Genomic DNA, 18,447 nt, shown 5'->3' on the forward strand with positions numbered 1-18,447 from the left:
GATTTGGTCAGTTACCCGGATGCGTGGCGATATTGGCAATACTCAGATGTAAACAACAGCATGGACTGCATGGTTAATGTACTACTGAATACGTTGTTCTGCTAATTTATGCTGTCTAAACCACGGAAAATGTGTAGAAGGTGCTAAATCATATAGAAAAGGATGCAATATTTTGACAAACTAAAGTTAATAGGTGGTAGAGATACATACAAGTAGTATTAATTAAGATATTAGCTTAATATTTCATCTACCTGACCGGAAATGATAAGAACAAATACAAATGTAAATCCTAGTTCAGTTTTTGTCAGTCTATAGTACTCCAAATGTAAGTACATCCCAAAACATGACAATAATTGACCATTTTCAGCAGCAATAATCAGCAAAATGTGCACGTTTTGTTCAGTTCAGTGGCATTGTTTATGTTCAGTGCCACCAATATGGCCGATTGATGACATTGTGAAAACACTCTTTAGCAGCTAATGAACTGGAAGGCTCACCCATGGGCTTACGTCTACATTGAAGAAAAAGGTGGATAGGTTTGGAATGACATAAGCGTGAGTATGATGACAGAATTGTCCTTTTTGGCTAAACTATTCCTTCAAATTGTAGTTTACACCATTACTCATCTGATATGTAAAAGTTTAAATGTGATGTAATGTTTTTTGCGAGGTCAAATACATTTTTCCCAGTCTTTGCCATTCATGTTTTTTGAGTTTAAGACAAATATACTTTATTTTAAGCAAGTCAGACACATTAAGAATTTCCAATATTTAAATGACAACTTAAGAATGAACAAAAAAACAAAACTAAACTCGGAAATCAGTTCAGAATAACTTTACATGTATTGTACTGGATTTCATCCAAATAAGATGATAATTAAGACTGAACTGCTTATAAAACAAAGACAAGTGCCGTAAAATAGTTTACAAGTTTACAATCAATTGCTATTACACAGACTTTTTTATACTTAATACAAATGCATGTACCCTTTTTCTTGGCAGAAGTAAAACAATATGACAAACATTTAAAAAAAAATGAATATGGTATAACAGTTAAAGAAGGGTGTAAAATCATTCTTTTTTTACCCTTTTCATATTTCTGACTGATGAATGGAAATATTTATAATTTTGAGCAGATGATACAATATGCAGTCATGACGTCCAATACTGATGATACTGTTTCTGAGTCATGATTATTTACTGGCTAATGTAACCCACAATAATATTACATGGCAAGGCACTGGCTCAAATCAGCATTGTAAAACTCAGAATGCAGTTTTCCAGAGACGTCGTCAGATAGATGTCATTAAAAATGTAAAATATTGATGAAACTATAATGAAACCTCAAATACAATGAACCCTTTGTGCTCGTATAAGAAAATAAAACATTCACAATTGAGCATTTGGACAAAACAGTCAGCACGAATCCTTCTAAACACTTAATTTGCCGCGGGGGGGGAAGAGGCAATGAGGTGAAATCATCTCTATACATGATGGATCTGATATCTCAGATATACAGAAGTCACTGCTACCTATTGACAGTTCGTGATCACAGTGTACTCGTTTGCTACGTGGTTGATTACATCATTCGGTGATCATTATCATTCGTTTTTCTACAGACTGCTGGGCCGGGCAGTGGATGATTGGTTTCGAGAGACCACGCCCCCCTCAGGCTACTCGTATACGAGGCTCCTCCTCTATTTCCTGACCCAGGCTCGTATAGGTCACTGAAGGCTCCAGCGGCCCCACGGTGGGCGTGTCTGTGATGGCGTTTCCCGCGTTGCGGAACTGTTTATAAACGCGAGGATCCTGTGCCACGTAGGTGGAGGAGGAGGAGTAGAGGATCAGTCCCAGGATGATGATGAAGAAGGACAGCAGGTAAAGCCCTGAAAACTGAAGACAAACAACATAATGAACTTCATATAGTGTGCTTAAAGAGTGACTTAAAATTCAACAATTTATTAATTCTAAATAGAACAGTGATTTAAAACTTCAAATCATAATCGTGGAATTCTACATAGAACACTTTAAATCACAAAGTGAAAATTTTAAATTATAAATGTACTATTTTTAATTAGAACAGTGACTTTAAACTGTAAAACTGTAAATTCAAAACATAACATTGATTTATACTGTAAATTTTCAATATTCAAATAAAATACTAATTTAAAACTTTAGATCATAATTTACTATAAGTTTGAATTAAACACTGATTTAAATAATGACTAGAAACACAGATAATAATAATTTACTGATTTATTTATTGTAAATAGAACACTGGTTTAAAAATATAAATCATGATTTATTAATTTTAAATAAAACACAGCTTTAAACTGTTAATTATTAATTATTACTTGTAAATAGAACATTGATTTAAAACTTCAAATCATATTTTAATTTACTTTTAAATAGAACACTAATTTAAAACTATAAATCATGATTAATTCTAAATAGAACACTGATTTAAAACCTTAAAATAATAATTTACTAATTCTAAATAAAACACTCTTTTAAAACTAAATCATAACTTACTATAACTTTGAATAGAACACTGATTTAAATAATGATTAGGAACATTGACAAAAATAATATTATATTATATTTTTATAATTGATTCATTAATTCTAAATAGAACACAGATTTAAAACTGTAAACCATAATTATTACTCTAAATAGCACACTGATTTAATTATTTATTACTTCTAAAGAGAACATTGATCTTTTAATTCTAAATAGAACAATTTAAATCACAAAATGAAAACTTTAAATGAAAACGTAATACTTTTAAAATAGTGACTTTAAACTGTAATTCATGATTTATTAATTAAATAAAACACTAATTTAAAACTTTAAAACATAATTTACTACTTCACTGATTTAGAACACATACTAAACAGAAACACTGATTTAAACTGTAAGTTATTATTTATACTTCTAAATAGAACACTGATTTAAAACTTCAAATCATAATTTACTTAACTTTTAAATAGAACACTCATTTAAAACTTTAAAAATGTATTAATCCTAAACAGAACACTGGGAAATCATGACTTTGAACTAGAACACTGATTTAAAATTTTAAAATCATAATTTATTCACTCTAAATAAAAAACTAATTTAAAACTTCAAATCATAATTTACTACTACAGAACGCTGATTTAAAACTGTAAATCATTGTACTGTATTTCTAAATAAATTATTTAAAACAATTTAAAAATCATAATTTACTACTCTTAAATAGAACAGTGACTTCTAAATCATGATTTATTCTAAACTGAACCCTGATTTAAAACTGCAAATCATCCCTTATTAATAATAAATCGGATCATTCAAAATCTGCATGCTGTTATTTGTTCTATGGAACATGAAAGAAGAAGAAAAACTTGACAGTCACAGTCACATATGTCTGTATGGAAAAGAGTTATTAAAAACATTCCTTTCTTGTTCCATTGACAAAATAACAACATACAGATTGGAGCTAAATGGGGGTGAGTAAATAATGACAGAATATTCATTTCTGAGCAGATGTTCTTCTCCATATGGTGTAATGACAGTCATTGCAGACATTGTTTGCTCAAAAGAGGAACTATAAATATGTCACATTAGGGTCGTATTTCATTAATGAACATGAGGGAATCAGACATGCAGGCCTGACAGGAGAGATTCCACCAAGAATGAACTAATGAGAAAAAGCAGCAGTTGTAATAGAGATGGAGCGAAGCACGTTCAGATGAACGATTCACTCTCAGTGTGAGTCTACTGTTCAAGGCAGGAGGTCGGTGATTATAATTATGATGGGATGGCATTAATAATTGAATAATGGTTTAAAATTCATGTTGTGAGACCAAAGGGCAAAACATGTGCATTAATGTGATTTAGGGGATGCTTATATTTCCCAGAATACTCTAATATATCCCAAAGTCTTCAGCATGAAGCCAAATTACATGACAGGTTTAGGATGGAAGATGGAAATTTACACTCATCGACTGAAAGGGAGCCATATCTAAAAATCTGAATTTTGCCAACTTTTTTGAATCTTAGAAAGATGCTGGAGTATTTTTACAGACTAAACCTTAAAAAACACTTTAACAGCTAAATTATACCCTGGAATGTAATGCAAAATAAAGTTGCACTACTGACAATGCCATTTTTGAGCAGTGCATTGTATTTCGCTTTGCGTTGTGGTCAAGCAGGGACTCAATGCCTTTGACAGCGCTTTGAAAATAGCACCAACAATCACGACTTTGAAAACTGAAATGCCAAAGCCTCACTCTATTTGCCGTCACTCATTCTCCAAATCACATCAATAGTTTTTCATCCGCAGGGTCTGAGGTGTGGATGAGCATCACAACAATCAGTCGTGCTGTGAACAATGGCCTCTCAGCTCGATCGTGGTCCATTTCTGAGCCACATGTCACCCACCTATAATGCCTGTAATTAAGGGCTTCAGCCTTCAGCTTTGGCCCATATGAGCAGGATTCATTATTAAATTCTTTATTAAAAAATAAATAAAGAAAGAAAGAAAGAAATACATCAGAATAATTTAGGTTAGCAAATATCTGTAATAGTAACTCCATATATGCATGCTTATTTAATGCTGCAATGCATACTGGAAGCTCACATTGTTCAATATAAAAGTGTTTGATCAGAAAACATCATTATGCTAGTTTTGGGACATGAAACATGATTTTTACATATATTCAGAGCAGGGCTGGGCAATAATTCGATAAAGATAATCATTGCGATATGATATAAGTTCGATATCATTTTTGTGTGCCAAAAGCGCACCACACAGACTGTTTATCCGCTCGGGTCAAAGTTCAAATTGCCACGCTGCGCGAGCTCACTAGAGAAGATGCATTTACTCCATCACGTAAGCACTAAATAGCACTGTGAATTCAGTGATGAAGACAAATGACTCTGTGATTCAAACTAGTTTAAAGCTGTGTGCAATGAAACAATCATTGGCTTTTTGATCTACACATCGCCATTATTTACCATGGATTTACTGTAGTAACACTCACTGCACCATGGTATTGTGCCAGAAATGTGGGATATTCACACTGAATTTTATTACAGGAGTAATGGTATATAATTATAGTATGTATGTATTTGTGATTAAGCTATAGCATATGTGCATTTATACTGAATGTTTTTAGACTACCGTTTTTAATACAAATAGGCTACCTATAGAACCATAGTAGTTATATTTTTACCATGGTATTGAGGTACCATTATGTGTGGTTTTAACTGTGTTTATCATGATTTAAAATGTATGCTTGCTAATACAGGAGACCAATGCTTAATTAAAGAAAAAAAACTGGGTCAGAATAAATCATATAAACCATATAAAACTGAGGTTGCTACAATTTTTACAGATTGATAATGAACAAAAATTTACCTCTGCATCCTCAAGCTACTATCAAATGTGCATTTCTAAGAGACAAAAAAGTGATATTATTATTATTATTATTATTATTATCATCATCATTATCAGACAACCCAAACCTGTTTCTTGATTTGAAACAATATAACTCATTAGAACATGCAGAAATTAATTTTTCTGTTTAGATATTTATTTTGTTAAAGAAAATTAATGGTCTGGTTTCTACAACTTTCACTTTGGAGCAAAAATCGGACTTTAAACTTGAAATAAATAAAGATTTGACATCTATCATGATAACTATTGATATTGACTGATATGAAAAAAATTACTGTGATTCGTGATAATTTTTTTGCCCATATGGCCCAGCCCTAATTCAGAGTATCAAAATATCTGTGACTCATTAAGCCTCATTTGCAATTGCTTTTAGTGTTTTTTTAGCTGTTCACATCTCATCTAAAAGCTCTAATAGAGAGGACCACCGTGAGACCATCGGCGTCTACCGCCACACTGAGCTGAGGCGACTCTAGTGTAAAAACGACATGCATGCATAGACTCATAAATATTTGCTAGCACATACACTCCAAAGCCCTGCAGTGATAGACATTAGGCTTTTGAAGTCTAGAGAAACTCCACAGAGAATTTTAAATAAACTTTGACACTTTCTTGCAGTTTGCAGCCCTCTGCTGCCTTTCCCCCCTCGAGCGTCACAGCAGAATAAATATTTCCAATAAATCAATAAAGCCAAGTCACACAACGTCCTGGCGAGGCTTTTGTGCATATCCAGAGTTGCTTTTCATAAAATCAATTCTGTATAAATCTGTCAGCGTGTGCATGGGCACATAGGGAAAATTACTAAATTAAAGACAAGACGTTTAGGATGGCCTTAAAAGATCTTAAAAGAACCCAGAAGGACTTGCTTTTAATCTGAAGATATCTATTCCCTTTCTCAGATGGTATCTAGAACTAATTTGAAGATCTGAGGAACCTGTGATGCAACTTCAAGAACTTTTTAATCTCTAAAACAGCATATAAACAACTTGAGAACTTGAACAGCAAAATGTTTTTGATAAGGAAATGTTTTTTTGATAAAGAACCTTTATTTTTAGAGGTTTTGGGTGTAGGGCTGATTTATGACAGACCGTTTTCACCTCAGAGACAAAATAAAAAGGTAAATGTGAGATAAAGTTTACATTAACATTTGGAGAAAGTCTCAGTTGTGAGAAAGTCACAAATGTGAAAAATTAAGTGACAATTTCAAGACATAAAGATGCAGTTGTGAGAAAAAACAACAATTGTGTGAGATAATGCTGCAATTTTGAGATATAAAGTCTTAATTTTGAGAAATAAAAGTGACCCTGGACCACAAAACCTAAGTAGTTTTAAGCAGCACGGCTATATTTGTAGCAATAGCCAAAAATACACTATATGGGTCAAAAATCATTAGGATATTAAGTAAAGATCATGTTCCATGAAGATATTTTATACATTTCCTACCGTAAATATATCAAAACTTGATTTTTGATTAGTAATATGCATTGCTAAGAACTTCATTTGGACAACTTTTTAGGTGATTTTCTCAGTATTTTATCATAGATTTTTTTTTGCACCCTCAGATTCCAGATTTTCAAATAGTTGCATCTCAGCCAAATATTGTCCTATCCTAACAAACCATACATCAATGGAGAGCAGCTTATTTATTCAGCTTTCATATGATGTATAAATCTCAGTTTTAAAAAAACTTGTGACTGATCACCTTATGACTGATTTTGTGGCCCAGGGTCACAAAATGAAATTGTAATTGTGAGCTTAAAGGTGCAATTATGAAAACTAAAGTAACAGTTGTGAAAAATAATCACAATTATAAGAAAATAAGTTGAAATGGAAGAAATAAAGTTGATTCAATATCACAAGTAATGAAGTTGCAATTGCAAGATAAAAATGCAACTGTGATAATGACAATTGTGTGCTTTTAAATGTTGCAAATCTGAGATATAAAGTTGCAATTGTGAGAAATAAAAGCACAATTGAGTTATAAAGCTGCGAAAAGCCATAAAGTGTGAAAACTAAAGTTAGAATTGTGTTTTTGAGAATCATGAGAATATAAGTTGAACTTTAAAGAAATAAGATGAAGTTTTGATATTTGTAATCATTACAATTAAGTGTAAAGAACTTGCAGTTGTGAGAAAGATGCAATTTTGAAAAAAAGTGACATCCAGTGTTGCTAATTTGAGACACATACGGACCTATGAAATGTGTTTTATTGTTCCCAAATTGTTTTATTTTTTCCTGTTTTAATGGTTAAATGTAAAAAATATTAATACAAAAGCTTGTCTATTTAATTAAAAATCATGAAACTTACACAATTTAACAGCAATTTATTAAAAGTAACAAAAATTAAATTTGTAAGACCCTATGAATTTTTTTCCCTCAAATTAATTTTATTTATTTATTTATTTTATTCTTTTCCATAAATTTTCTGGATTTTATTTTAATGGTTTCATTAAATTTTAGTAATCAAAGGCATCTCTAATTAATTGATTTTATTAAAAAAAAAAAAAAAAATATATATATATATATATATATATATATATATATATATATATTTTTTTTTTTTTTTTTTTTTTAAATACTGTGTTGTGTACTTACATTTTTCTGGTAAATATTCCTAAAAAAAAAGTTTTAGTAAAAATTTTATTAGTAATAGTACTACTATCATTACATTAAGTAACATATTTCTGTCACAGTTTCTTCAAGTTAAAACAAACTTTTTGACAAGTTGCTGTTAAGTTTCTGTGTGCCCTTTAAGTTTCTGGTATATATATATGACGATAGCTTTTCTCAAAAGAAACTGTAAAATGCTAATGAAGTTGTAGAGATTATGTAGGCTGGAAACACTGTGCTTCAGCATGTGTGTATTAAACGAAACCATTGATTCACACAGAGACATGCAGAACATGCAGGATTCATATTTTAATTGTATTTTTGCAGCTTAATATTCACAGACACTAGTCCATACTGCATTTTGATTCAAGTGTACTGACCTACTTCTGATGTATTCATCCAAAATTTGGCAAATTACGTGACATTCCTTGTTATACCGTAAATTCCATTTTTATGACTGGATTCTGCAATTCCGTCTGCATTTTCCACATTGCGGAAATCATAGCGCCAATGTTGCAATTTTCAGAAATAATAATTGTGATATAAGAAAAGATGGAATATTTTTACAATTATCAGAAAATTTGTTAAAATCACAAGAAAATAAAGTTGCAACTGTGATATTTATTCACAATGGCTAGTAATAAATTAGCAGTTGTGATATAAAGATGCAAGTAAAAGAAATAATGACATTGTGTGGTTTTATGTTCTAATTAACAATAAACAGTAAAGTCAAACTGTGAGATTGTGAGATACAAAGCTGCAATTGTGAGGAACAAAGTTACATTATGAGATAAAACAAATATTGGCAATGCTTACTTACTATTTTTATTTTAACTCTAAAGTGGAAAAAGCTTTTCCAAAAAAAACAGAAATACACCTGCCTGTGCATTTCCAGTTGAGTTTTTTTTTTAAGTTAACACACCTGAGAATTCAGTGCAGACCACAAGATAGAAATTAGGCAGATGGTTCTGGCAAATGTATGGAAGATCGAGCACAGCCAGAGTGATTTTCCAGTACTGCAAGGGTATTAGAGCCGGCAAGAGTAATATCTTTTGGAAAGGAATATATTCTGCTTACATCGCCATGTGTCAGGTTGCTCATTTAAATATATCAAGTGGTGCTACGTGCCAGCATAACTATGATAAAGCACCTGCTATTTCAAGCCAGACACATGGTGCCCCCCTTTTCCCCAAGCATTAGGGGAGAAAAGAGTTTTCAACAAGGGTACAGTGATGTAATTACAATCTGTAAAAAAAAAAAATATATGCCATACTCGCAATAAATCACACTGTAATATGCAAGGTGTACTGAGTGTCATATTTCAAAATGAAAGTTATGAACCAAAGATGGATTGTACTGTCCCAGAGACAAACAGCCATGCGTTGCAAAGGGTTGCAAAGAATTTTCACACAGACATAACTTTATAGTTTGTTTACCATTCATTTTCTTTTAATAATTATTGTGATTCTTGGGGATTTTTTCCAACTTTATAAACAAATATTGTATTGAATCTTTCAATAAACTTGTTTTCTTTTAATTTAATTTCCTTTTGGAACTGAATGATCGTAAGCCTCATGGATCTGAGCTTGCGCATCTCAATTTTTAGATGAACATTGCCAAAATAATTCAAATAATGCATTTTTGCACTCAAAAACTGAGGTGCATAAGCTGAGATGAATGAGGCCTATGACTAATCAGATACAAAAATAAATACAAAACCTGTGTTAATTGAAAGAAAACAAGTTGATAAAAAGATCAAAGCCAATATTTGTTTTTTATAAAAAGTATCTTAAATGCATTTGTTAGTACAACAGTTTAGTACAACAGTTACTGTTTGTAAATAACTATTACCCTACTGAAAAACTGTATTTTTCTTACTTATTGTTCTTTAATGTAACTTTTACTTGCTTATCTCCAAAAATCAGTGGCTATATGTGAAAAATGTATTTAAAAAATGTTCTTAATATTTAATATTTAATATTGAATATATTTAATATTTTGTTTAATGTGTTAAAAATAATTAAATGAATTAGTACAGCATCCTTTTTTATATTACTTGAATTTCTATTTTTGTTTACATTTTTGTAAACTTTTTTTATATTATCATACTTATTTCTGTAATTTTATCAAACCAAATATTTTAGAGGGGCACTCAAACTAATAAAAAAAATTGCTACACCAAAAATAAATACATAAATAAATAACGATGGCACTTCCTCCAGTTAAATACATATATAAATAATTATTATTTATTTTTATTTATTTATGTATGTATTATTTATTTATTTTAATTTATTAATATTTTTTAAAAAATGAATATAATTTCAAATTAATTCAAATTAAAATAAAAATTGAATTCATTTTTAATAAAAACAACATTTTTGATACATTTTGATTAGTGAAAGGTGAAAAAAATATTGAAATTTAATGGTTAATGTAAATTTTTATTTCAAATTCTGACTTTTTTCTCAGAATTGCGATTTGGAATCTTGCAATTGTGACTTTTTCTTTTTACATTTTGTTTATCTCACAATTCTGACTTTTTTTTTATAATTGTGAGTTTACATCTCACAATTATTTCTTTCCTCAGAATCGCAACTCAATTCTGAGAAATAAAGTCAGAATTGTGAGATACAAACTCACAATTCCGACTTTTTCTCAGAATTGCTAGTTTTTATCTCGCAATTGTGACTTTTTCTTTTTCTTTTTTTTAACTCATCTCACAATTCTGACCTTAAAGAAATCAGAATTCTGATAAATAGTCACAGTTCTAAGAAATAAAGTCAGAATTGCGAGATATAAACTCAAAATTCGTATTTTTTTTTTCTCAGAATTGCGAATTTAAATCTGAGTTCTGAGAAAAAAGTCAGAATTGCAAGAAAAAAGTCAGAATTGCGAGATACAAACTCACATTTGCAAGAAAAAAAAAGTCGCAGTAAGCTTTATTTTTTATTCAGTGGCAGAGACTTCCATAGAAAGAAAAAACGAAATTTTTGTAAATAAATAAAATAAATACTCAATATAAAATCAAATAAACACTCAATATTTGTTCAAAACATTTTGATTATAAAAAGGCAAAAAGAAAGGAACACTGAAAGAAAAAAAGGAAAGAAAGAAACACTCAAAAAACATTTCCAAATTCAGAAAACCAGTGCCTCCAGAATGCGAAATGCAACATGAAACTACACTGACCATGTTAGTTGTGCAGCGTAGACCGATCACAAAGAAAAGCATGTCTTGACCCAGTAATTACGCTGCAGTGACCTAAAAATGACCGATAATAGGTGGAAAAGGGACTGTGCTCAGCATGCTAGCTTTTGTAGCCACATTCAATTTTCATATTCATTGATTTCAATGAATAAAATTAGTCAGCTATTAACAACTGTCCTCAACAAAGGAGACATGTTTACAGGAGCATTTGAAATCCCACACCGGCCTTGGTGTGCTGCGGGTAATGGCTGATACAGCATCCCTCCCCACCGCTGCTTCGCTCCACCTTGTTGTGAAAGGAAACAGCACAGCCATTAAAGCAGACAAAAAGGAGCTTACAGTAAAAGCGCCAAGCCACGCTTTCAAATCAATGCTAACAGCCTTCATCTGGAGCAGACTAGTATTTCTCATTCATTACTAGACTTAATTATCGGCATAAAGGCTGTTAGTGTAGGACTACTGTACATACTAATGACCAAACATTGATTTCAAACTCAATGAATCATATCTTCATACAATATACAAAGTCATTCCCATAATGCATTGCCTTTTGAACTTTCTACTGTTTTGAAAGTGAATATGCTTTCAGGAAATTTCAGGAAATGTTTCTATAGAAAAATCTGTATCAATATTTAAAACTTATTAACACAATTAGAGTACAGTAAGGTTTGTTTTTATCTTCCTGATTTTTTTTAAATATTATATATATTATACATTTATTTTTATTGTTTGTATTTTTGTAGACTTTTTGGTAACACTTCACAATAAGGTGTCATTTGTTAACGAACGAACATAAATGAACAATACATTTATTACAGTATTTGTTCATTTTTGTTCATTGTTGTAACAAACACAACTTGTGATTTTAATTAATAATGCATTAGTACATGCTTGAAATGAACATTAACTAAATATTTAATTAATAAATGCTGTAGAAGTATCGTTCATTCTTAGTTTGTTAACTAATGTTACCTAATGAATCTTATTGTAAAGTGTTACTGACTTTTTTTAATATGATCATATTCATTTTTTATTACATTTTAAGTCAAAATAAGTACGTTTTATTACAATCTTATCTTTTTTTTATTAAAATATTTGACAGTGACACAAACTAATGAAAATAAACATATATATATATATATATATATATATATATATATATATTTTTTTTTTTTTTTTTTTAATTACTACGTATTTGTTCAAAACATTTTGATTTGAAAAAAGGCAAAGAGAAAGAAACACTAAATTATTTTAAAAAATAAATAAATGACTTGATTTGAGAAAGGCAAAAAAATTTAATTAATTTTTAATGAAAGCAACATTTCTTTTAAAAACATTTATTTCTAAAAAAAAAAATACTCAATATTTGTTTAAAACATTTTGATTAGGAAAAAAGTGAAAAGAAAGGAGCACTAGAACATTTCTAAAACAAAAAATACTCAATTTTTGTTTAAAACATTTTGATTGGAGAAAGGCATAAGAAAGAAACACTATAATATTTCTAATAAATAAATAAATAAATAAATATTTGTTTGAAACATTCTGATTCAAGCAAGGCAAAGGCAAAGGCAAAAAAATAATAATATTGACAATAATAATAATAAATTACTCAATAATTGTTTGACACATTTTGATTAGAGAAAAGCAAAAAGAAAAAAAACACTAAAATATTTCTAAAAAAGAAAAAAAATATTTGTTTAAAACATTTTGATTAGAGAAAGGCATAAAAAAGAAACACTAGAATATTTCTAAAATAAAACAATCAATATTAGTTTGAAACATTTTGATTGGAGAAAGGCATAAGAAAGAAAGCCTAGAATATTTCTAATAAATAAATAACTCAATATTTAAAAATAATAATATTCATTATAAATATATTAATATATATATAATTAAATATTAATAAATATATTAATATTTAAAAATAATAATAATAATAATGATAATAAATTACTCAAGAAACACTAGAATATTTCTTTAAAAATTACTCAATATTTGTTTAAAACATTTTGATTAGAGGAAGGCATAAAAAAGAAACACTAGAATGTTTCTAAAAAATTGAAAAAAAAAAAAAAAAAATGAAATAATAATAATAATAATAAATTACTCAATATTTGTTTGACACATTTTGATTAGAGGAAGGCAAAAAGAAGAAACACTGAAATATTTTTCATATAAACTGTCTCATTTTAAAAGGCAGAGCAGATTGTCTGGAGTCATAGCTGAAATGGCAATATTTGCTCAATCCAAAGTAATGAAATGATCTAAAACTCACCCCTGCTATCACTAATATCTTATATTGTATAAAACAAATCAAACTAATATGATTCATCTTGAAACTGAGTTTAATATTTAATCCAATATATTCAGATATAAACAGGTGGACCCATAACTTCACTCCATCTATATTGATTGGAGCATATCAGTCGAGTCAGGCAGTTCAAATCCTTTCAGTATAATTCTAGCACACAGCTGAAGACATGAATATTGGCATATCTGCTGATTGAAGAGTCTCCATTTCTCTCTGCGGTTTTCAAACGATTTGTTCTGTAACCAGCACATGCGTCCAGTAAAATTCTCATTAACAGCCTAAACAGTTTAATCTGGACCCGACCGCTGCCAATATGAAGATATCCTACATCCGACTATCAAACGATCTACTTTTCTCATGGAACATGCTCCAAACGAGCCACAAAGTGCAAATCAAAGCCTAATTGCAGCGAGAACATGCTTGTGTCACACATCTAGCGGCTACCAAGATTTCAGGAAATTGAGCAACCTGTCAAGATCAGAACTCAGTCATTACAGCTCATTTTTTTCTGAATTGGCTCGGCTGAACTGAACATCAAAGGCTATTGTGGGAATCAGCTCGATTCAAATTTCAAACACACTCTCATCTACTTCTGTCTGACAAGCGGCAAATCACTGTGAAAAACATGCGAGCACGTTCAAAATGGTTTTAGCCAAGAGCGCGTATATGCCAATATCTGTCCGCCGCAGATATGGATTCATATAGAGTGCGGTCCAGAAGTCTGAGACCGCTAGAATAAAAAGGCTTCTATTTTACACTTATTCATAATTTTTAGATTATTGTATATTTTATATAAAACAGATTTATAACACACATTTTGATACAAGTTTTCTGTTATTATTATTATTATTGTTAGTGCATTAACCTTAGTACATAATCAGCAATACGATTTGGGAGAAAAATGACATGAATTTAAGATGTTTTTTATTTTTTTTAAATGTCAGCAGCACTCAAATTGCATGAATTAATCTGATTAGAGTTTTCATTAATAGTTTAAATTTGTTTTTATTTTCTATTTTCACTTCATATTTCTGTTGTGTATTTGTCATTTTTATTAGTTTTTTTGGGGGGGGGTTGTCTACGTTTCATTAATTTTTATTTCAGTTTTAGCTTTAGTTATTTTAGTAAATCAACTTCATCTAAATGAAAATTAAAAAAATCTTTAAAAGAAAAAAAAAGGTTTTTTTATAAATATACATTTTATTCCATGTAATGTTTTATTTTATTTAAAAAATACAATTACATTTTTAATGATTTTATTGGTTTTAGAAGTTATTTTAGTAAAGCAACTTCATCTTAATGAAAATGAACTTTTGTAATAAAATAAGGTTTTTATACAATATATATTTTATTTTATGTAATTCTTATTTTATTTAAAAAATAAACTTATATATTTTTAAATGTTTTTAATGGTTTTAGAGTCAGTAAAAAACTATTATAGTTTGAATTGTTTTGTTTTTTTATTTTCCATTTTTCATTTCATAATTTTGTTGTATATTTGTCATTTTTATTAGTTTTTGTTTTTTATTTGCTTACATAGTTTTTATTAATTTTTATTTGTTTTAGCTTTAGTTATTTTGTTTAAGTTACTTTAGTTATTTTACTTAAATGAAAAAGATATGTAATAAAAAAAGTGTAAGTTTTTATAAGTTTTTTTTATACAATGTACATTTTATTTCATGTAATGTTTATTTTATTTAGAAAATACAATTTTATTTTTAATGATTTTATTGGTTTTAGAATCAGTGAAATACTGTTATAGTTTTTATTATTAGTTTGAATTGTTTTTATGTTCTATTTTCATTTCTTAATTTTATTGTGTATTTGTCATTTTTGTTAGTCTTGTGGGTTTTATATGTCTACATAGTTTTATTAATTTTTATTTTAGTCATTTTAGTTATTTTAACTCAAGTTTATCAATCTTTAACAGCCTTCGTAATAAAATAAGGTTAACTATTTTTTATACAATATATATTTTATGTAATGTTTATTTTATTTCAAAAATACAATTATATATTTTTAAATGGTTTTTAATAGTTTTGAAGTCAGTGAAATATTATTATAGTTTTTATTAATAGTTTGAATTGTTTTTTATTTTTCATTTTTATTTCAGGATTTTGTTGTGTATTTGTCATTTTTATTCGTTTTTGGGGGTTTTATTTGTCCACTTACTTTTTATAAATGTTTATTTGTTTTAGCTTTAGTTATTTTACATAAATAAAAATAAGAAATTTCATTTGCAACTATATGTATTAAAATGTAACGTTTATTTTATTTTTAAAAATACAATTATATTTTTAATATTTTTATTGTTTTAGAATCAGCGAAATACTATTGTAGTTTTAATTATTAGTTTGAATTGTTTTGTTTTTATTTTATATTTTCATTTCTTAATTTTGTTGTGTATTTGTCTTTTTTATTCGTTTTTGAGTTTTTTATTTGTCTACATATTTTTTATTAATTTTTATTTGCTTTAGCTTTAGTTTTTTTTAGTTAGTTTAGTTATTTTACTTAAATGAAAATAAGAAATTTCATTAGCAACTATATGTATTAAAATATGTTTTTTATACAATATATATTTTATTTTATTTTATTTCATGTAATGTTTATTTTTATTTCAAAAATACAATTATATTTTTATATTTTAATGGTTTTAGAATCAGCAAAATACTATTAAATACTATTATTTTATATTTTCATTTGTTGTGTATTTGTCATTTTTATTCGTTTTTGGTTTTTTTATTTACATAGTTATATAGTTTTATTCATTTTTATTTCAGTTTTAGATTTAGTTATTTTACTAAATCAAGCTAATCTAAATGAAAATAAGTTTAAGTGTTTTATACAATATATATTTTATTTCATGTAATGTTAATTTTATTTAAAAATAAAATTATATTTTTAATGTTTTTAATGGTTTTAGAATCAGTGAAATACTATTATAGTTTTTATTATTAGTTTGAATTAAATTGAATTGTTTTGTTTTTTTATTTATATTTCATAATTTTATCTTTTTTATCTATATTTGTCCTTTTTATTCGTTTTTGGGGGTTTTTATGTCTGCATACTTTTTATTCATTTTTATTTTAGTTTTAGCTAGTTAATCTAAATGGAAAAAAAGTTTTTTTTAGAATATATATTTCATGTAATGTAATGTTTATTTTCACTCAAATTTTGAAATATATTTTTTTCACTATAGTGCACACATAAGCTTTAAACATAGCTCAATCTGATTTGAGAGCCTTAACTATTATTTCATAATTTTAAACTATATGTATTTCAAATTAAGATATTTTAAGGGTTTAAAGGGTGGCAGATGAGTAAACCGTCTGTCATATTCCATATAAAGAACATTTTCTATGCTCAAATATTTCATAGTGTTGTTTTCTCGGGTCATTGTACGGTAAACATGAAAGCTAGTGGTTACATCAGCGCGAAAGTAAGCCTGCAGACATGAAGCGCCTCCAAATGAATCTCTCTCCAGCCCTGAACTGAATGCCAGAGCCATTTGTAAGCGCTCTCAGATTCTCTGCACGCTGTTGTTATTGCTGGTCGGCAGTCTGCACCTGCAGTCTCATCTCCTTTATTTTTGTGTCTGGCCTTTTGTCTTCTGAAACCTGGTTTCTGCTCACGACGCAAACTCAAGGTCCTTTTGAGTCTATAGCGGAGCCTAAAAGTCTGAGACTGCAGTCAGGATCTCATATCATTAAATGAATAAGAAAAGGTATGAGAAATATTTTAGATATGAGAAATATTTGCACTATTTCTAGGTCACTAATAAGCACATTTGTGACATTCATCTACAGTCAGTCAGACGTTTTTGCTTTCATGCTCTTTGGATCCTCTTAAATCAGGGTTATAAGCGTTAACTAAAACCATTAGAAGCATTTACAAAAACATTACCTGAAATTAAATTATAGAAATAACATTTATTTAATACAGCTGCTCGGGAAAGTTTCTCATTTTCATTTAGTTTAATTTGATTTACCTAAGTACCTAACACTGAAATAACATTTAATAAAAATTATGTAGACATAAAAATGTACATTTTTTAAATGTAAAAAAGGACAAAAACACAAAACTTTTTAAAATTAAAATTAAAATTGGAAATACATTAAAAATTAAACTATTAATAAAAACTATTATAGTATTTCACTGATTGTACAAGCATTAAAAAAGATATAATTGCATTTTTGAAATAAAATAAACATTACATGACTTATTACTTTACATGAATTATTTTATTACATATATTTGCTAAGAATTTTTTCATTTTAATTTAGATTAACTTGATTTACTTAAATAACTAAAGCTAATAGTATTTCACTGATTCTAAAACCATTAAAATATATATATAAAATTGTATTTTTGAATTGCATAAAGGAAAATTTCTTATTTTCGTTTAGATTAACTTGATTTACTAAAATAACTAAAGTTAAAACTGAAATAAAAATTATTAAAAACTATGTAGACACATAAACCCCCAAAAACTAATGAAAACACAACAAATACACAACAAAATTATGAAATGAAAATGGAAAATAAAAAAAACAAAAAAACAAATTCAAACTATTAATAAAAACTACATGAATTATATTATTTATAAATTATATATATATATATATATATATATAACTATAAAAATATAGTTGCTAAGGAATATGTCTCATTTTTCACTGATTCTAAAACCATTACAAACATTAAAAAATATAACTGTATTTTTTAAATAAACATTACCTGAAATTTCACACATATATATATATATATATATATATGTGTGTGTGTGTATATATATATGTATATATAAACACAACAAAATTAAGAAATGAAAATGTAACATAAAAAACAAAACAATTTAAACTATTAATAAAAACTATAAT

The 18,447-nt window shown here is 28.1% G+C and overlaps 1 protein-coding gene across 1 annotated transcript in view; it reads right to left on the minus strand.

Moving 5' to 3' along the window:
• Positions 1-710: 710 nt before the first annotated feature.
• Positions 711-18,447, minus strand: part of slc35f1 (solute carrier family 35 member F1) — a 116,021-nt gene continuing 98,284 nt past the window's right edge. The window contains exon 8 of the mRNA XM_051137778.1: positions 711-1,892. Coding sequence (XP_050993735.1) covers positions 1,668-1,892 — 225 coding nt within the window. The 3' untranslated portion in view covers positions 711-1,667. The remainder of the gene's footprint in view (positions 1,893-18,447) is intronic.

The sequence above is a fragment of the Labeo rohita genome, chromosome 20 (genome assembly GCF_022985175.1).
Source record: "Labeo rohita strain BAU-BD-2019 chromosome 20, IGBB_LRoh.1.0, whole genome shotgun sequence".
Taxonomy (NCBI): Eukaryota; Metazoa; Chordata; class Actinopteri; order Cypriniformes; family Cyprinidae; genus Labeo; species Labeo rohita.